The sequence below is a fragment of the Staurois parvus genome, unplaced genomic scaffold (assembly GCF_062004578.1).
Source record: "Staurois parvus isolate SC_StPar_1 unplaced genomic scaffold, SC_StPar_1.0 ptg000349l, whole genome shotgun sequence".
NCBI lineage: Eukaryota > Metazoa > Chordata > Amphibia > Anura > Ranidae > Staurois > Staurois parvus.
This window is the reverse complement of record NW_028318145.1, coordinates 4,641,624-4,663,032: the sequence shown is the minus strand read 5'-3', so window position 1 is coordinate 4,663,032 and position 21,409 is coordinate 4,641,624. Positions and strand designations below refer to the sequence as shown.

The 21,409-nt window shown below is 43.2% G+C and overlaps 1 protein-coding gene across 1 annotated transcript in view; it reads right to left on the bottom strand.

Annotated features, from left to right (window-relative positions):
- The window catches only part of LOC149456761 (propionyl-CoA carboxylase alpha chain, mitochondrial-like), a gene marked incomplete at its 3' end in the record, with an annotated part of 701,434 nt that overhangs the window by 379,922 nt on the left and 300,103 nt on the right, over positions 1-21,409 (bottom strand). Inside the window, exon 11 of the mRNA XM_089684514.1 lies at positions 9,918-10,012. Within this exon, the coding sequence (XP_089540640.1) occupies positions 9,918-10,012 (95 nt within the window). The remainder of the gene's footprint in view (positions 1-9,917; positions 10,013-21,409) is intronic.

Below are 21,409 nucleotides of genomic sequence, written 5' to 3'. Positions count from 1 at the left end.
TGGTGTCAGTAAAACTTGTCAGAAGTGAATCATGCTGGCAGCAGAGGAACGAAGTAGCAGACAGAAATGGCACTTAGTGCTCTTATTTGGGACAAATACATGCTATAGGGGGATATGCTTTGTTCATATTTCATGTCTGAGGTTTACAACCACTTTAGGCCTTGTAACATGGAATTCAATCGAAATTAATAAATTATTTTGCAAAAAGGGTTTTAATAAAAGATATTGTTTTAACTGAATATTTTCTTTTACTCGCACATAAAAAGTCCCATGCACAGTATGCATGCACGGGATCTCCGGCGCTTACATGTCCGCCTGAGGCTCTGCTGCAGAGCGGGAGAAGCAGCCTCGTCTAAGCCGCTCCTGACCCGTCTTACCTCCACACCATAAGCGGCACCCCTGGGACTGAGCACGATGGTCCGGAGAGCCGCCAAGCATCAGCCACAGGCCAAACCAATTAAGGAAGCCCTGGCTTGGGCCTCCTCCAAGATGGCCGCCGGCTCCAGCACTTCAAAGCAGGTACGCTCCCTCTCAGCCCTGTAGACAGATCCGGACCGCAGCATCTCAGAGGGTGAGTCATATAATGACACTGACCTAGGGACACCTAGCTCACTACCTACAGCTGAAATCCCTAACCCTAATCCCTCTCCTGTACAACATGACCTTCTTAAACAGTTTGAAAAGATGCTGCACAGAGTGTTAAAGCAGACCTCCAACCACATCACGGACAAATTATCTAAAGATATCTGTGACCTTGGGATCCGTACTTCCGAGCTTGAACACAGGGTTGACAATTTGGACGCAGATGTTTACACATACTCAGATGAACTTGAGGCGATGCATGACGAGAATCTAACGCTCCAGTCCCGCCTTGAGGATTTTGAGAATAGGGCCCGCCGCTCTAATATTCAAATCCGTGGACTCCCTGAAACCGTTACTGATGTCGTCTCCACTACTACTGCCCTGCTCCAGGAGCTCGCTCCCTCCTTCCCGATTGAGCGTCTCGAGCTTGATTGGTCTGCGTGGAGCCAGGGCGTGATGTACCCTAATGGCCCACCTCGCGACATCATCGCAAAATTTAATTATTTCCGCACTAAGGAACAGATCCTCCAAGCGGCCCGCAATACAGGCACCTTAACCTTCCACGGCCACTCCTATCAATTATTTCAGGATCTATGCCCTGCCACCATTGCCAGACGCCGAGCCATGAAGCCCCACCTTCAACTCCTCCAACAACACGGCAGTGCATATCGTTGGAACTTTCCATTTGCTGTCCGCTTCTCCTATCAGTCACGCGACTACATCTGCAGATCCACCGAGGAAGTTGACGAGCTCCGCCATCTCCAACTTCACCTACCCGCAGACACCCCTGAGGGATCGCGCAGAAGATCTGTTTCCTGCTCATCCCAGAAGGCCCACCGTTCCGCTTCAGCAGCAAGACAAACCACCAGGCACAAGCACGGACGCTTCATCTCTCCGGCACCTGCTCCCCAGGGCTCCATGGATTGAACTCCGCTCCAGTTGTCTTCCACCTTTCAAGTTCTGTTTCATCCTCTGATAGTCTCCGGGACTCGGCTATCTTGGCCAAGCTCTTTGCATTTTACCATGGTCCCCTGTTTTCCCCACGACCCGCATCAGAGGACCCTACTCCTGACTCTCTCCCCCAAGGTGGCCACATTCATGACCACCCTTCTGCCGTTCAGCCTATCTGGCTCTCCTTCCCTCCAGCACCCCTTTGCCCTGTTGGTCTCCTGGTCTGACCCACCAGTCCCAATTGGAGCCCTCCCCTGATCCAGTGCCTTTCTTATCTGCACTTATTGTCACTAAGGGGGGGTTTGTTTTTTGTTTTCCATCTCCATGTTATCTTTACCATATTGCGCATTTTTGTATTAACATTGTTACTTCTCTCCTCAGGTCATCTGCTACTGTTAGCCCAGTTTGTGGAGGGCCCCCATAGCTCTTTGGGGATTTCGACTCTGACCGCACTTGACTTACTGCCCTTCTCCTGCATCATTCTTCCTATGCGGTGTATTTTTCACTGGTGCGGTTAGATCTCTAATCCCCCTCTGCTATTCAGGGAGCCCCAGATACCGGTTCTCATACTGGTGTCTACTTGTTTCTTTTTACCTGTGCTGCTTCTCCCCCTGTGCTAGTCACTGCGCGCTAACTATCAGCCCATTTTTACCGCTTCAGCGAAAACCAAGGGTTCGGGAGTTCTCATTGCCTTTCATTGCACAGCCCCTTTCGTGCTCCAAACTCAACTTTGAGACCCAGAAGGCCAGTATCTCATCCTATTGGGATTGCTCCTAGACACTCCTGTTACAGTCGTCTTGTACTATGCTCCCAATCAAGACCCCCTTTCATTCCTATCCCACTTGCTGACTACTATAGATTATCACAAAAGCGGCACCCTGCTAATTTGCGGAGACTCCAACCTTACAATATACCCCTTTCTCGATAAGTCTCCTGAACCCCTTCCCCCCCCCCCCCACTTCGCGCTCCTTCCAACAACTCCTTAATCACCACTCCTTGGTAGATTCTTGGAGAGAACTTCACCCAGTAAAGCGCAGATACACCTTCTACTCCCACCCACATAAATCATTCTCTCGTATCGACCACATACTTGTAACTGTCAGCACCTCTTCTAGACTGCTAGCCTCTGACATTCTCCCTATTCCATGGTCTGACTATTGTGCAGTCCTTACGTCCCTCTCATCCCTGTCCCCCCAGCCTCTGACAGTTCTTGGGTAATTAAAAAAAACCTTACTCTTCCACCCTACACATAGCCTTGACCCTGAAAATGCTCTAAAGGAAATACCTAGAGTTGAACTCCATCCCAGATATCTCCCCTCTTTTGTTATGGAAAGCGCATAAGCCTGTCCTTCGGGGGCTCTGTATTAGTAAATCGTCCTTCTTCCGCAAAGAAAAGCAACAAATTCGCCAACGCCTTGAGGTGGCATATAACCAGTCTCATCTCCTGTTTCAGTCCAATCCTTCCCCCTCCCACCGTAAAGCTTTGGAGCAGGCCCGTATAGAACTTGACCTCTTTTTGATGGACCAAGCTGAGCTTTCCCTACGCAGATCTCGTCACAAATATTATACTTGTCAGGAATGGACTGGCCAGCAATGGTGGGACTCACCTGCCTTTTGATCTGCAGTACCAGGGCTGGCCAGCGGGTGCTCCCAGCAATCAGAGACTCAACCTTTCAGCCAGCTAACACCTGGAACTGATGATACTGGTGTATTTAAGGGATGGCCAGACTTGCAGACTCTGCCTTGGTGTTGTGTTTCTCTTGGGCCCTGTATCCTGTTCTCTGTTCCTGTCTGATTCTCTGCTGACCCTGCTCTGATCCCTGGCTTGTCTGACCATCCCTCTGCCTGACCCTCTGTACTACGCTGCTTGCTACCTGTTCTGATCCCTGGCTTGTGACCCTGACCATCCCTCTGCCTGACCCTCTGTACTACGCTGCTTGCTACCTGCTGAACCTGGCCTGTGACCCCGACCAATCTCCGCTTGCTCCCCCTGTACCTACCTGCCCTATTGATATTGACCCGGCCTGCCTGACGACGCTTGCTTGTATGTACTGTTATCTGTGGGTGGTTGGTTTGGTTTGGTTTGGTTGCACTGTATTATGTTTTAGTATTGCACTGCGTTTATGTTTGTATTGTTAGTGTTAATAAATTATATTGTTTATAACATATCTGAGGTCTGCGTTTCCCTGCGTCAGCCACACACCTCTGGTCACACCTGGGAGCCCTGACAATACTAAAGCCAATAAACCTGATACTTTCCTAGGCCTTTCACTCCGTAGGTTAGATCATATCACTAAGCCAATTCACCTCAAACTCTCCAATGATGACTACACCAGCAACCCTTCCCAAATACTTTGTCTTCCGTAAACATTTAGCCTCATTATATCCCTACCTGCTTCGCCTTTAGACATTAGAAAAGCCTTTGACACAGTTTCTTGGTCCTTTCTTAATTGTATCCTACGCCGGTGGAGCTTCGGTCCCCATTTCTTGACATGGATCTCTTCTTTGTATAGTAATCCCTCAGCTCAGGTCCGCTATTCCCCTTCCCGATAGCACACGTTACCCAACAGGGATGCCCGCTCTCCCCATTCCTTTTCGCCCTAGTAATCAAGCCCCTAGCCCTTTTGATAAGAGCCGACCCAGATATCTGGGGCCTAGAGGTTGGGGGGTCCCATCACAAACTTTGTGCTTTCGCAGACGATGTACTTCTTTCCCTGACTTCGCCACTTACCTCCGCCCCTCCTCTACTTCGACTCCTACATGATTTCAGCACTATCTCAGGTCTTCAAGTTAACCCTCAAAAGTCAACCGTCGTAAACATCTCCCTCTCCCCTCAAGAAACTCTTCATCTCCAACAAGCTCTTGCCTTTTCATGGCCTCACCACGCTATATCTTACCTAGGTATCAAGTTGACAGCCTCCCTATCTGATCTATATTCCGCCAACTACCTTCCCATGCTCGCTCACCTCACCGGTTTAATGCACAATTGGTCTTCCCTTCCACTGGCATGGCTGGGTAGAATTACAGTGGTAAAAATGTCCATCTCACCCAAGATTCTTTATCTTTTCAGAGTCCTCCCCATACCCGTCCCAACACACTATCTCCGCGCACTTCAGCGCCAGGTTCACACATACATCTGGGGTTCCGTTTGTCCTCGAGTTCCCCGTACTACCATCCATTTGCCAAAGCTCAAGGGGGGTCTGGGTCTCCTGGACTTTACAAAATATTATCAAGCAGCCCATTTGGCGCAACTCCCAAAGTATCATGCATCCTACAAGATCCCGCAATGGGTGATTTTAGAATCCGTTGATGTTGACCCCCTCTCTTTAGCTAACTTACTCTGGCTTCATCCTTCTGACTGACAAGCTATCCGAAATCCAGTCACCTCACACTTTGCAGCTCTTTGGGATAGACTTAAATCCCGATACCCTCTTCAATCGCCCCACAACCCTCTTCTTTCCCATCTCCGAAACCTGGTTTTCCCCCGCCTGGTCTTCCCCGCGTTCCTTGCACTCTGGTCTTTGGCTAACCTCCTTAGAACCCACCACTTTTTGACTAACTCCGACGTTCAATCCTTTCCATTTCTTTGAGTAACCCATTCTCTTATGGCGTCAGAAATTTTTTGCTACCTTCAATTAAAACATTTTTATTCCCCCCTCTCTACCACCCATGGTTCTGTAAGATCCATGACCTCCTTTGAAAGTGCTTGTAAAAATGACCCACATAGACGTGGCCTTATCTCTATTTTATACATTTTTCCACATTTGGTGGTCCTGCCCAACAGCCCACACCTTCTCGGATGGTATCTTCCACATATTATCTACCCTTCTTCAAAAACCACTGCTGCCAACTCCGGACATAGCCTTAATCTCCGACCCCCTTCAAATTCTAAATCTCAGTTTAAGCTTCTTTTGCGGGTCACAACCTCAGCAAAGCAAATTATAGCTAAATCTTGGAAAACTTCATCGCTTAACATTCCGGCGGTTCGGAATAAGGTGACACAGGCTATGATACACACCAAAGTGGAGACTACCATCACAGACACAATTCCCAAATTTTTCTCGATCTGGTCTCCTTGGGTCGACTACTTCCTCCCTCAAGGTTTCGATGAATCGTTGCTTCTTCCTTAATACCTCCCCTCACAGGAAATTGCTCCGGAGCACTGGTCCAGTACCACCTCACCTCCCCTACCCAGTCCTGGATGTCACACTCCTTATCCGCTTACCTTTCCCCCTGCTCCTTTTCCTCTACCTTATTCTTCTACTTCCTCTTCCCCCTCTACTTTTTCTTTAGCTATTATATTATGTTAACAATGAACATTCAGTTGCTGTAAGGCCTTGGGCCTCATGTTATTTCCTACCACATATTCTGTAATGTCTGTTGCTTCCTACTGTATGCTCTACATTCTCGTAACTCAATAAAATGTTTGAACAATAAAAAGTCCCATGTACATATTCTTTTTTGATCCACACAATATAGCGTGGATGAATGAATGTCCCACTAAGCCTACTGTATTTTGACCGCCAACTCCGACACCGGGGCCACACCTCACAGCTTAGAGATGTAATCTGCAGAGTTCATTCCTACTTACAAAAAAATAATATCAGGCATAAGAAGTACGACATGTAAAATAGAATTCAATAAAGAACTGACTCAACCTAAATATTTTACCGGTTCACTCTGCAGTAACTCCAAATGCTCCTGACTGCCCTCAGAGATGCCAACATTCCCTACTGATAGAGCTTTCCATTCAGTTTAGACACCAGAAGAGATGGCAAATCATCTACCCTAGGGACCCCAGAAGAACTACCAACCTTCTACAGAGACATGGGCTGGCATCCACTGTCTACATGACCTTCTATTCTGCTCCTGTGTCAGAGTCTGGGATCTCAAACCAAGCTTTTGTTGAGACTTTTGTACCACACCTTCCTTTGAAACCCTAACAATGCATCGTATGAGAAGCTCCCTCAACCCACCCCCCTTACCTCTTTTTCATCCCCACTTTATTCCTATTCTACATAAACCTTCCCCTATCTCCCCCTCTTCTTTTCACCCCTCAGCACAAATATCTTGGACTGCATAGACAACGCAGCCCTTTACCCCCAATGGACCTTCAATATTCTGAACTTGAGACCTACAGTATACTGCTTTTAAGTATCATCAGTTAACCTCACATGATACCTTTGGAATGAGCAGAATAATTGTTATACTTTACCCTCTGCCCCGTTTATTGCTGTTTCCCCATCACCAAACATATGCATGTAAATGACAATGCTACTAAGCCAGTGACAGTTCATGTTTCAGAAACTTCCACATAGATGGTGCTTTAACTTGTCCTCTCTTGGGGTTATTCTGTGTATAAATTTTACAATGACCCCTTGATGCTCAGCCAATCCCTGCTTGGCTTTCAAATTGTACTCTCTAAACTGGGCAAAGCCCAGTAGCCCAATAGCTTTTCTAAACTTTGATGTACAAATCTTCAACAAAATTTTACCACCCTTTTGGGTGCCCCACTGCCCTCATTTAACCATACCAATTAGGTGGGCTATGTTTCAAATTGTCAAGTAACATTGTAAAAGAAACTAATTTTTTGTCTCAGTGCTGAAAAGGTATTTGACCATCTTAGCTTATATTTCATGCTCCAGCCACTACAGCATGTAGGCATGCATGGCCTTTACCGCTCTGCTGTTTATAAACCACTCCCTCCACCTCAGACTGTCCAAGATACTCTGAGCTCAGCCTCTATACGCATTGTCTTTAGACAAGTATGCCTACTGTCCCTGCTCCTCTTTGTGCAATGTATGGAACCACTAGCGGCATGCATACGCTAGACCATAGATATTACTGGTACAAACCTTTGTGACCACCAATTTAAACTTTCCCTTGTTGCAGATGCTTTTCTCCTATCCCTGAATAAACCATGAATATATATATATATATATATATATATATATATATATATCTATCTATCTCCCTAGCCCACATAACTCTGACTAAACCATTAACAAAAAAAAAGCTACGGTATTTTAAGCTCTCCTCCCCCTGTAATACCTCTAAAATCTGGATGCTCTTGAATTTTTATTGCCAAAGGTTTCATTGCCAAAATAAATAAAAATGGCCATCCCTCACGAGTGCCTTGGAAAATCTTAAAAAGTACTGTGTTTTATAGCCCTTGATCATAAGGGATACAAAGGGGTTCCTTATATGAGATTTGTAAGATGGATAAAAATTTAGGCCTGAACCTGTATTTTTCCAAAGTGTAAAACAAATACTGTTATGAAATGGAAGAAGTTCTAGGGAAAGAAGCATACTGTTTCTTTTCCTAGGAAAGGAGGGAGGAGGAAAGGAGGGAGGAGGAGAGGAAGGGGAGAAAAAGGGGAAGGGGAGAAAAAGGGGAAGGGGAGAAAAAGGGGGAGGAGAAGGGTGGAAGAAGGGGAGAAAGGGGAGGGGAGGTGGGGAGAAAGGGGAGGGGGGAGAAGGGAAGAGGGGGAGAAGGGAAGAGGGGGAGAAAGGGGAGGGGGGAGAAGGGGAGAAAGGGGAGGGGGGAGAAGGGAAGAGGGGGAGAAGGGAAGAGGGGGAGAAGGGGCAGGGGGAAGGGGGGGAGAAGGGGAGGGGGAGAAGGGGAAGGGGGAACGAGAAGAGGGGAGGAGGAAGGGGAAGAGGGGAGGAGGAGGGGAGGGAGAAAAGAGGGGAGGGGGAAAAGAGGGGAGGAGGAGAGGGGAGGAGGAGGAGAGGGGAGGGGAGGAGGAGAGGGGAGGGGAGGAGGAGAGGGGAGGGGAGGAGGAGGGGAGGGAGAGCAGAGGAGGGGGAGGGGGAAGGAAGGAGAGACAGAAGGACCCCGCTTCTCCCTGACCATCTCAATGTGGCTGTAGTTAACAGTTTAGCTATGGTCGTTACTGGTGGAAAGTCACTCACTGACCTTCGCTGAGGATATAAACACGTGTTCTCAGATTGGTTAAGGTGGAGAGGTGGGAAAACGACATCACAATTCCCACTTGGACAGTAAATGCATTGCCCTCATTGCTAAAAATAGAAAGCTGATCCTGAATGGCTGAGTTGCCATACAAGTGAATGTCTTGCTTTTAACCACTTGCCCTCCAAAGGATTTACCCCTCTTCCTGACCTGGCCATATTTTGTGATATGGTGCTGTGTTACTTTAACAGACAATTGCACAGTCATGCAACTCTGTATATAAATGAAATGTATGTCCTTTTCCCCCCCACAAATAGAGCTTTCTTTTGGTGGTATTTTGTGTGGTTTTTATTTTTTGTACTATAAACAAAAAAAGGTCGACAATTTTGAAAAAACAAAACAATATTTTTTACTTTTTGCTATAAAACATATCCAGTAAAAACATTTTAAAAATCTAATTTTGTCATATATTTAGGCCAAAATGTATTCTGCTACATGTCTTTGCTAAAAAAAACAAAACAAAAACAATACATGTAAATTAATTGATTTACATGAAAGTTATAGCGTCTACAAATGGTGGTATATATACTGGAATTTTTTTTTTTTATATACTAGTAATGACAGAAATACACAGCCACATGTTACTGCTGGTAGGAGAGAGACCTGTGTTGTTTACACACAGGTCTCTCCCCTATCACATAATTAGTACAGCAAGCTCTGCCTGAGCTCTTCAGTTTTTTTCTGTGTATACCCAGCATTAGCCTCTGTTTGATCTGCAACTACTATGGAGCTGCACACATAATCAGCTATGACACCAGCCATTTGATGGTTTGGTTGACAGCACATGCAAATGTGACAGTTAGCATTTCCGGCACGCAGGGAATGAAATGGCTTTTAAAACCATTAAATCGATGAGTTCAGTTTTGCTTTAATATCATCCGAAATCTGTAATTCAGTTTCATTATCCACTATCTATATTTTGCACATTCTTCCTCAATGCATTTTGGTACATTCAACCTTGCATATAAAAAACAAAAATAACAGTTTTTCTATTCATCTATAAAGGTTGCCTTTTATTCATATAAAAAAATATACTTTACTAGTACATAGTGCCAACATATCACTAAATGCTTTGCTGAATAGAAGAGTAATGCAGAACTTGTTACGACTAACGCCAATCAGAATTCAGCTTTCATGTTTTTGATAAAACAAACTGAAATAAACTAGTTTGCTGAAATGGTCTAGTGCATCTAAAACATCAGATGAGCATCTTAAAACATGTTATGCAGTAACTATTTAGGTAAAAAGCAAATGCATGCATGGGCTTACAAATAAACACAAACCATGATTTGGTCAACACTTTTAGCAAGTAGCCAGTTTGACTCATTGTAAGTATTTGCTCTACAGAAACCTTTCAGTAACCATACATTAGAAATAAGTTGATAAGGAGAATGACATACAAAAAGAGTACCTTGGTGCTTCTTCTATTACTTTCTGGTTTCGCCTTTGAATGGAACATTCTCTTTCATTTAGCCAAAGAGCATTACCGTGTTTGTCTGCAAGCACCTACAACAGATCACATGTACCATATGTAGTTATCACACAAATCCATGGTTAAAGAAAAAAAAAAGCACCATTAAAATGTCCCCATCACTAACAGTCATATTGTGAAGCGAACGTAAATAAACATACTCAGAGAGATGGCAAACCAGTAATGCTAAGGCCTAGTTCACACTGGCATTGAAAGCAAGTGTTTGAGGGGCGTTTTTAATGCTCCTCAAACGCCAATGCAAATGATACTATGGACAACACACAGCGCTGTTCACATTATCAAAACATGAAGCGTTAGCGTCACTTCAAAATGTAAACCTCATGTCAAGTCTGGAGGAGTTTTAAACCTTTCAACATCTCCCAATCAAGTCTTAGGTGCTGCTCCGCAAACAGGATGACAGGCGTTTGTAGGGCATTTGCAGGGCGTTTTCAGTGCGGTTGCAGCATGTTAATAACATTACGGTTTATTATGGGTATTTGTGGTGCAGTTGTAACACTTGTAAAACCCTTATAAAACATGTCAAAACTCTGCATAGAGCGTTTTTTTAATGCTTGTAAAACGCCAGTTTATCGCCCATACTAAAGCTCATTAACACCGGTCTAATGCCCATACTAATGATATAGGGTTAGTTAAGAGTTAGAAATTTTGTCAAGTGTGAACAAGCCCTAAAACTGGCCACTGATCAGTGTATTCTGACAACAGAGAATCCTGCTGTCAGAATACAAAGTCCCAGGAAGGGGGAGGAGGAATTCCTCTATCCACTTTGTCTGAATGAAGGAATTTGTTCATTTTTTTCTCATTCAGCCTGCTTGCTGGAAACAAAAAAAAAAAAAAAAGAAAGATCCATCTTTGGCTAGCTTTAGTAGGAGAGTAAAGTGACCTGCATTGGAAAAGGTACCCAAGAATTACAAGAAAACAAAAATACACAAACTGCAGGTGATTTGTAGATGCACAAAAGGTCAATTTTCAGTTTAGCTTTAAAATCCATTTTTTGGAATACACCACAGGACACGGGGGGGTTTATTTACTAAAGCTGGAGAGTCCAAAATCAGACTCCCTTCTGCATAGAAACCAATCAGCTTCTAACCTCAGCTTGTCCAATGAAGCTTTGGCAATGAAACCTGGAAGCTGATTGGTTTCTATGCAGAAGGGAGTCTGATTTTGGACTCTCCAGCTTTAGTAAATAAACCCCGGGGTATCTTCACATTCAATAGTATTACACTGCCAGCTTCAGGTGATTTTGCACTGGCAAAAAAAAAAAAAAAAAAAAAAAAGACAGAAAATCTCCTCCCAGCCATAACTTTAGATTTTTAGCAAACAACAAAGTAAGGGGGGTGGGATCCTGTACTCAAAGAAAGATTCTACAGGTAAACCAAAAATATCCCATTATCATACTTCACAGTACACAGGCCATCATCATATCTATTACAATAGAGAAGTCCCAAAGCACTGAATATGAGGGGAGGGCAACATGGCAACAAATACCAAAAACAGGACAGTAGAAACTCACACAGCAGCCTGCAAGACTCGCTGACCAAAGGTCCCATCCTCAGAAGCTTGAACATCCACTTGGTAAAACATTTTTTAAAAGTATCAACTGAAGAACAGAATGCACCATTACTCCTGGTAGCATGAGCCATCACCAAAAGAGGTGGAACTTTGCCCTTTAGACCATAAGCTGCGTGGTCCTTCAGGAAGTACAAAGAAGGAATCAGACTAACAAACTGCAGCAATCTACTTTGGATAAAACTTGCCTGCAGATACCACTTCCAAGGTAAGCAGCCTTGTCTCCTGGTGCCAGAGGCTAAGGAAAAAAGGAGGCAACACAATGTGCTAGTTAAGATGGAACAAAAAGCAGGGCTGAGGTCCTAAAACCATCTTGTCACAGTCAAGCACCAAGAGCATTTCCTTAAAGGTAAGAGCAGTCAATTCTGAAACTATACAAGATGATGTAATGGCAACCAGAAAAACAACCTTCCATGTCAGAAGGACTAAGGGAATATTCTGCATGGAATCAAATGGAGATTTATGCAATACATAAAGTATCAAGTTGAGGTCTGATGGAGACAATGGAGTATTAAGTGGTGGAACAATACGTGTGACCCCTTGTACAAAGAGGGGGAGAATGTCACCAGCACACCAAGGATCACCAATATGGGTCCAAAAGTTTTAACAAACGATCACAGTTACAGAAAGGCAACGTTTCGGAGTCTCGCAGGACCCCTTCATCAGGCATGTGACAAATTGTGACAGAAACTGGAAACCCCTGTAAAAAGACACGCAGCAAGAAAAGCAATGCAATAGGTCTCTAAAAGGTGCCCACCAAGGCCAAAATCTGACCCTTGAATGTACTCAAGGCCCCTCCCTGATCAACTCCAGACTAGAGAAATGTCAGGACGGAACCCACAACATACTTATGAGGATGAAGTCCCCAAGCCTAACAGGAAAAATAAGACATGCAAGTCCTGTTGTAAATCTTTCTTGAAGTTATCTTCCTAGTCTTTGGCAGGATAAGGATAAGAATGACAGAATCACAGGCTCCTCTGTATCTCAGGACCTTGACTTCAACAGCCATGACATTAACACAAGGGAAGTTAAATAAGGATGGGAGACTGGACTTTGAGAAAAGAGGTTGGGTTGATCCGAAAGGGTCCATGTTTTGTCCACAGACAAGTTTATGATGTCAAAGTACCACATTCTCCTGGGCCAGGCCAAGGCAATTACAATCACTGAAATGCCTTCCACCCAAATCATGCGAAGCATATGAGGTATAAGCTGTAATGGTGGAAAGGCATAAATTAGGGATAACTGATCCTATGGTGTTTCCAGAGCATTCAGCTCGACAGACACCATGGAATCAGTTGCTTATGTATCCCTGATCTTGGATATTAATCTGTCCAGCTTCACATTGAACCTGGATGCCAGAAGATACACATCCAAGGTCCCCCACCTTCTGTCAAGTTCCTTGAAGGCTTCTGGGTGCAATTCCTACTCTCCCAAGAGTCAGTTGTTTACAGCTGAGAAAGTCTGATTGTCAATTTTCCACAAAGGGCATGTGGATTGTGAAAAGGGAAGAGACATGAAGTCCCACCCAAGAAAGGATGAGATCTGCATCCTTCTGAGCAGCCCAACTTCTGGTTCCTCCCTGACATTTTATATATTATACCACTGTTGAGTTGTCCAATTGAACCTTACAGAGAGGCCCTTTAGCTGTAATAATCAGTGCAGCAGGGCAAGCCAAATCACCCTCAGTTCCAGGAAGTTGATGGGCAAAAACTTCTCTTGCTGTGACCAAGTCCCCTGGACCAAGAGATTTCCCAGAACTCTCTAGTGGTCCACAGCACGGGATTCCCCAGGACGCGGAGTCTAAGTCACAGTCTGCCTTTTCACCAGAGCCCCTGATGGTGGGGATGGACTTGGTGCAAGACTGGAACCAGGTCGCACCCAGCTATGGTAGAGGGGTCCCGCTGAGGGTATGTGCCGGGATGAGCCTGCTGTGAAGGGGCTGACGGGTCCAGGTCCGAGCGGGATGGATGGATGACCGCTAGAAGTGAGCGTGGTCAGACTAGCCGGGTCGGTAACAGTGGGGACAGGTGCGGTACCAAGCAGTATGCAAAGAGTAGTCAGGTCACACGCCGGGTTCAGTAACAGAGGGTCCAAATAGCAGTAACTACAGGCAGAGGAATGGTCAGGGACAAGCCGGGGGTCAGAGCAGGAGAGGGTCAGCATAAGTCAGGACAAGCAGAGTTTGGCAACAAGGAAACGTACTTTACAGGAACACAGGAACAAGACCTTACGGCAAGACCTTACGGCAATGAGGAGATTGTATGGCCAGTTTAAATAGCGCGCCCTGCACCATTATTGGTGCCAGGTGCGCGCCCATGTGCGCGAGTGCGCATGCGCGGCCGCAATTGCTGCCGTGGACGACCAGGTCCTACTGCCAGCCCGCTGATGTACCTGGGCGATCCGCACATGCATGGATTCACGCGCCGCGGCGAAGACCGGGATCCCTGACAGATACCAGTCTCATTCTAGGAGGTCATTGCATCAGAGAGTCAATTGACTGTGCCCTGTCTAATGTCGACAAGACATCCGCTTGGAGGGGCCTGCAATGAAACTGGGCAAATGGAACTGCCTTGAATGAGGCTACCATTTTTTCCAAATTCCTCATAGAAAGCTGAATAGAGGGTTTTGTCAGGGTCTGAATTCCACACGAGTTGTCACAGAAAGCATTTGTCATGGGCTAGGTACATGTCCATCTGCTTCCTCATAAGCAAGTTATCCATGTAACTTATGACAGGAATACACTGCATATGTAGGAGACCCAAGACTGGAGCGAAAACCTTGGTGAATACTCTGGAATCGGTTACCAGGCCAAATAGCATGGCAACAAACTAATAGTGGCTGTCTTCCATCACAAATAGCAGGAATTGTTGAGGTGAAAAACTGAGAGAAACAGATAAGCATCCTGGATATCCACTGATGCAAAGGAACATTTTCCTGCTGGAGGGAGGCAACTACTGAGTGCACCATTTCCATTTTCTCTGGAACTTCTGCACTCAACGTATGAAAGATGTTGAGTCTCTAAGATGGGGCGGACATCTGTTTTGTTTTAGAACCGTGAATAAGTAAGAGCAGAAACAGTGAAACTCTTCTCACTCCAGGACCTGAATGACCACTCCCTGAGATAGCAGGTGATCAAGAGCCTGACAAAGAACAGGGCTCTGCTAACCCATTCCTCTGCAATGTTCCCCTGCCAAATGTCCATGAAGGCCTGCAAATATCCAAACGAGTGGGGTGCAACCCTTCATTACAGGCATGACTTGTCTTCAGGCTTGGAGGTTTTTCAGAGCCCAGGATTTCTTTTGGAACAGATATTGGGGCTTGGGTTAAATCCCGATGACTTAGACTGACAAAAGGAATTTTTTTTGTTTTGTTTTTGTTTTTTTAAGTAGAAGGGGTAGTAGGCTTTTCCACCACTTCTACTTCTTAAGAGGTAACAGGGTACTCTTGCTCACAGTCAACTTTTGGATGCATTGATGCCTGAAAAAAGGCTTCTTACAAGGCAGCTCCACTTTAGCCAGAGAATTCTGCACATGTGCACAGACAAGGCACCCAACTAGAAATCTGTTGAATGGAGTCTCTTATGGCATCCACTGAGAAACTAAGGGCACAAGGAAAATCCTCCAGGTATCTCCCTGTCTCGGTATCCCTGTGGTCAGGATCCCTATTTCTTAATAGCCAGCAAGCTCAAACCTTAAAGCTGGCAATACATTAATCATTTTTTTATTTATGACCTCAAATGTGTGAATGGGAGAATTCACTCCCCCTGTGCTATTGTGTTCTGATGGTGGGAGATTTCTGTCAGAAGACATTGATCAGTGTTGCTGGCTATAGCTGGAAGCACTGATTGTTTGGGGAAAAACCGACAGGCTGGTTGTACAGAAGCTGACTTCTGAAAAACCAGTTTGCCCATACATGGATTTAAATTTGTCCAGTCGCTGCTGAACTGGACAAATTTTGTCCCATTTACGACTGCCTTAAGGCTCTAACAAATGCCTACAGGAAAAACCAGCGGTTGTAAGACCACTCCCGCTAGAATGAAGGAGGATTTAAATGAAGCTCCCAGACATTTGTATTTAAACACCAGTACTTCACTCACAGGAACCATGAGGGTCTCATTGAGAAGCCCTAAGCAAGAAAACTTTACATCAACAGTACACAACTGTACAAATTTTTTAAAAGAAAAAAAAAAGTAAAAATAAAAATAATTCTGAAAAGAGGTAGACTATCATTGTTCCAGAAACTTTGCATGAATGCGAACATGTCTACATGCTCAGGCATGAGACTTTTTGGGGGTTTGTTGATCAAACTATGTTGTCTGCAGCAGAGAGGAGGTGATCTGATGGTGTGGAGGTGTATGGAATACACAAGTAAGATTTTGCTAGTTTTGCCGAGATAAGATATTTCTCTTGGCTACTCTTCCACAAATTTAAAGGGTTTCCCTCCACGGCAAGGGGCTTTTCTGCAACTTCATTTCTTACATGAGTATGAATATCCATCTCTTGTTGCCCCTCTTTAATCTCTTCACTACTGCCCCCAGACTCAAAGAGTGTGTCAAGTAGAGATGCTGCTGACTTTGAGGGCTCAGCTGCTCAAGTTATAGGCAAGAAGGTCGTTTGCTGCTGCACCATCTCCATTCTTAAAGCAAGTGCCTCTGTCTGCACCTCGGTCTGTACATTTATGATTTGCTCGGGTGTTAAAAATTGGGTCCAGGGCAGAGGAAAGAATTACAGTGTTTGCAACTGGTTCAAAAAAAATCCCCTTCCATCTACTACTTCACTTTTTTTTTTAAATGTTTGATTAGTTTCCTTGCAGCACTAACCACTCTCTCAATTCATGAATATTTTAATGCACTAATCACCAGCTGCAAGATGTGGCAAGTGATGTGGATATTGGTCCACCCATGCTTGCTCTTCAGGATGTCCGCAGCATCTACAATGATTGCGCCATTGTCATGCACAATGATAATTATTTTCAGAGATGGAATTTCAAATTTTGCAGCGACCTCTTCCAACCATTCTGCAATATTTGCTGCTACATTTCTGTCTTCTAAAGGCATGGTAGTGAGGTTTATAGAAATCACCTTCCACCCCTCCTCTATGTAGTGGTATGTAATACCAAGGTAAGCCTTGGTTGCTATATTTGTCCATAGTAAAGGTAATTCTGCTTTCATTATTGCTGATGACATCCTTCACATTCTGAAATGCCTCTTGGTATTGACTTTCCACTAGTTTATTAAAATGAGTTCTTGAGGGAAGAGTATATCCAGGGTTTAGTAAACTGACCATGCTTTTCAGTCCTTGGTCTTCAACCATGTACAGTGGCCGCATGTCAATGACTATCATTTTCAGAATAAAATCTGGTAAAACTGTTGACTGTTGTGGAGTGCACAGGGGACTTTCCTGCACAAACTTTTTCACAATATACTGAGCTGTATGCATGCTGCACTGTGTATACTGACATGCAAACAAATGCATTCTGTATGCAGGATAACTAATCTGCTGACAACTAATCAATAATGAAAATTGCTGACAACTATTTTTATTATCAATTGTTGTAGCCCTACATATAAAGTACTTGAATTTAATTTCTTTCAACTTTCAGGGGTCTTAGGAGTAAACTGTATGCAATTAAAACCTCTGGCAGATATTTCAAACCGACAGTGGGAATGGCATTAGGGCAAATAGGATGGTCAACAGTGGCATTGTGGCAAAAGGGATAGAGCTCTAGATTTATAGATGAAAAGTCCATATTCACATAATGAACTCCTGGAAGAACAAGCAGGGACCTAGTGTTAACTTCTGAGTTGTTTATTTTGTGGCATTGTCATTTTAAAAGAGAATGTAGAATTGATTTATTTTTAAAGAAATGTGTTCAAGAGTTCAGCTGGACACACATTTTATTGAAATCCTAATTTTGTTTTATATGTAATTTTATATGTACATGAGAATAGCCATATTTGCAAACTATGCTTCCTGATTTGCAATGATATTTCTCACAATGCAAGTCTATTGGGTCTGCTGACTTATTTAAAATAATGCCCTGTTATATTTTTATTATTAAAGTAAAAGAGAGCAACATAAAAGTAGTGTGATATTTGACACTGTTTTTGATAAACTAACACATCAATATCCAGTTCAATGGATGAAGTAGCAATTCTCAATGAATTCTCAAGGTGCTCATCAGACATTTTGGTTCTAATTTTGCCATTCGTGTGCTTCATCCTTCAAACTAGTTGCTCATAACCAAAAGTGCTGCAGAAAACTGATGACATGAAGAAGGCGTGATTGTGAAGAATGGGATATTTTCCTTTGGGAAGATAGAACTTCTAAAGCAGAACATATTCGCTAAGTGTAGATGCATTTTTACAAAAAATTCAAAATTAAAAAAATTAAAAAAAATCAACATTTTTAAAGCAAGTTTACAATTTTGTTTTGGGCCGCATTCCTAGCCATCTTGGGCTGCATGTTGGACACCCCTGCACGAAAACAATTCCGCAGACAGCAGAGCAGCTGTACTAAAATCAGAAAGTTCACTGAACCTTAATTTGAGTTCCTTGTATTCCACTGTATTTTGTAGAGTGCACTTCTTTGGGTCAAAAAGAAAGCAATGTGTACTTCCTGATGCCTCTGTAACTTCACATCTATCTGCTTCAAGTATCAGCAATCACACTCTGGCATGCTGAGTTCCTATTGGTCGCTGGGATGGACATCTTTTTTTTTTTTTTTAATTTAAATATTTATTAAATTTTTCATGTTAATACAAAAACCCAAAAAGGGAAGTAATTCTCATACAAATAGACATTTATAACATTTCTGCCTTTCCCTTACTAAAAACTCTTTTCTTTCCCATCCCACTACCCCTTCTTCCCACCCCTCTTCCCCCCTCCTCCCCCTCTGCAGACTCTAACCCATTCTATTCTCTTGAGGCTTTTTAATTTTTTGTTAACATCCTAGTTCATGTTTTCCTATATTTCTCTTTCAATCCTGCTCTTTCCCACTTTTCCCATCTCCTGAGATAAACTCTCATTCTATCTTCCTGCATATGATATGATCTTTCCATTCTACCTATCTGGTTTACTCTGTTAATCCAGTCTACCTCCTTCGGTACCTCGACTTTCCGCCAAAACTTGGGTATCAACCCTTTCGCCGCATTCAAGAAGTACCAAATACCTGAATCTTTATATTTATTTACAGATGTCTCCACATTGTGTAGGAGACATGTCGTTGGGTCTAATCCTATGTCAATTTCCGTTATTTCTTCAATCAACTTGACTATTGTCTTCCAAAAAGCCTGGATTTTCGGACATTCCCACCATATGTGAAACACCGTGCCTATATCTCCACATCCTCTCCAACACATATTTGAACTTTCCCCATTCATCTTGTGTTCTACACTCGGTGTGATGTGCCATCGGGTCACACACTTATAATTAACCTCAACCTCTCTCATACGAACATTATCGTGTATCAATCTAAACATCTTTCTCTGTCTATCTTCATCAAACCCAACTCCCATATCTCTTTCCCATTTTGTCATAAAGATTAACTTTGTGTTTGTGTCTAATTCTGTGAGTATTCTATACACTTTTGAAATACCGTGCTTCCCATCCCTTCGTGTCTCTAACAACCTTTCAAACATATTCCACTCCTGTTTCATTCTCAAAGGTTTCGGTAATTTTCCAATAAAACTTTTCAATTGATGGTATTTCCACTCATCCATTCTAATAAAAATGTCTCCCTTCTTCTCTATTAACTCTTTAAGTGATCTCAATTCCCCCTCCACCAATACATCTCTCAGTTGGGTGTCCTCCTTTCTAAACCATCTCCCCGATATCTTGTTCTTTCCCGGAGGAAAGTACTCAGAATTCGTGAGAGGCATTAATATTGAGTTAAATTCCCATTTCATATTTTTATGTAAATTGTCCCATACCCTAAAAACATTTAAAGTGTAAATACTTGTGCTTTCTTTAGTTCCCCTGAACTGTGGTGGGACCCATATCATCTGACTCAATCTAATGCCACTAAGATCATTTTCAATTGTTACCCAACTTTTCCCCTTATGGTTAAATGTCCAATCATATATTCTTGCCAAAACCACTGCTTTATAGTATCTCTTGACATCTGGTAAACCCAATCCCCCTTTCTCTTTAGTCCTACTCAATGTTTCATATGCTATTCTAGGTTTTTTATTCTTCCATATGTATCTTGTTAACATTTTTTTCATTATCTTAAAGAAGGCTTCTGGAATTTTAATTGGTACCATTTGAAATCTATACAGTATTTTAGGCATAATTACCATTTTGACTAAGTTTATACGTCCTATCCAGGATGGATTTCCTCCTTCTAGTCTTTTTAAATCTTCCCTGATCTCATTTATCAAAGAGATATAGTTTAATCTATACAAATGTTTAGATGAGGCAGTGAGTTTTATTCCTAGGTATTTTATCTCTTTTTCTCTCCATATAAAGGGGAATTCTTTTTGCAATTTTTCTTTTTCATTCTTTGATATATTAATATTCAGGATCTCTGTTTTCGTTGGATTAATTTTTAAATTTGATAGTTCACCGTACTCCTTCAGAATCTTCATTATATTTGGGAGAGTTATTCGGGGATTCCCCACGTAGAACAATAAGTCGTCCGCAAAGGCCGCTACTCTATGTTCTATGGATTCTATCTGAATTCCCTTTACCGAACCACTATTTCTCATTATTGACAACAGAGGTTCGAGTGACAATACATATAGCAGAGGGGACAGAGGACAACCCTGTCTTGTACCATTTGACATTCCAATGGGTTCTGATCTCTCCCCATTTACCGTGATGATTGCAGTAGGCTCCCTATATAGTTTACTTATCCACTCTCGCATTCTATCTCCTATCCCCAACACTTTTAAGTTGTCCATCATAAAGCCCCAGTCCACTCTATCAAATGCCTTCTCCGCATCAATTGACAAGAGCACCACCAGGGCTTTCCCTCTTCTACTCTTCTGAATAAGCATCAGGGTTCTCAAGCCGTTATCTCTACCTTCTCTCCCCGGTACAAAGCCCACCTGATCTCCATGGATCCATTCAGGCATCAGATCTCTCAACCTGTTTGCTAACACCTTTGCATACAGTTTAGTGTCTGTGTTCAATAGTGAGATAGGTCTATAGCTGGAGTACTGAGAGGGGTCCTTTCCCTCCTTGTGAATAAGTACTACATGTGCCTGTAGGGATTCTCTCCTCACTTCCATCCCACCTCCCAGAGCATTCATATATTTCTCCAGCTTGGGTAACAATACTTCACTAAATTTCTTATAGTACTTAACTGTATAGCCATCCGGACCTGGACTTTTTCCCCCTCCTGTACTTCTTAATGCTATTTTAATTTCTTCCTGGGAGATTTCTACGTCTAGGGAGTTCAACTGTGCTTCACTTAGTTTTGGTAATCCCGCATTTTTTAAGTATGTCATCTTTTTTTCCTTAATTCCCTCTTGGGCTTCTTTTAGAGGGCCTTGGGGGCTAATATTATATAACTTTTTGTAATACTCCGTAAACACTTTAATAATCTCTTTATTTGAGTGGACCAACTCCCCCTTTGAGCTTTTTATCTTTTCTATATAATTCCTATTTTTCTGTTTATTCAAAGCTCTCATTAGATATCTTCCTGGTCTGTCTCCCCATCTATACCTCTCGTTCAAAACCCTGTTGTATACTCTTCTCTTCTCCTCATCCATCAACCTCTCTAGCTCCTCTTTTTTATCCAGTAACTTCTGTCTCGTATCTTTTGTTATTTTCTTCTTATGGATCTGCTCCAAGTCCAATATTTCTTTTAAGAGCCCACTGACCCTCTCTCTTCTTTCCTTTT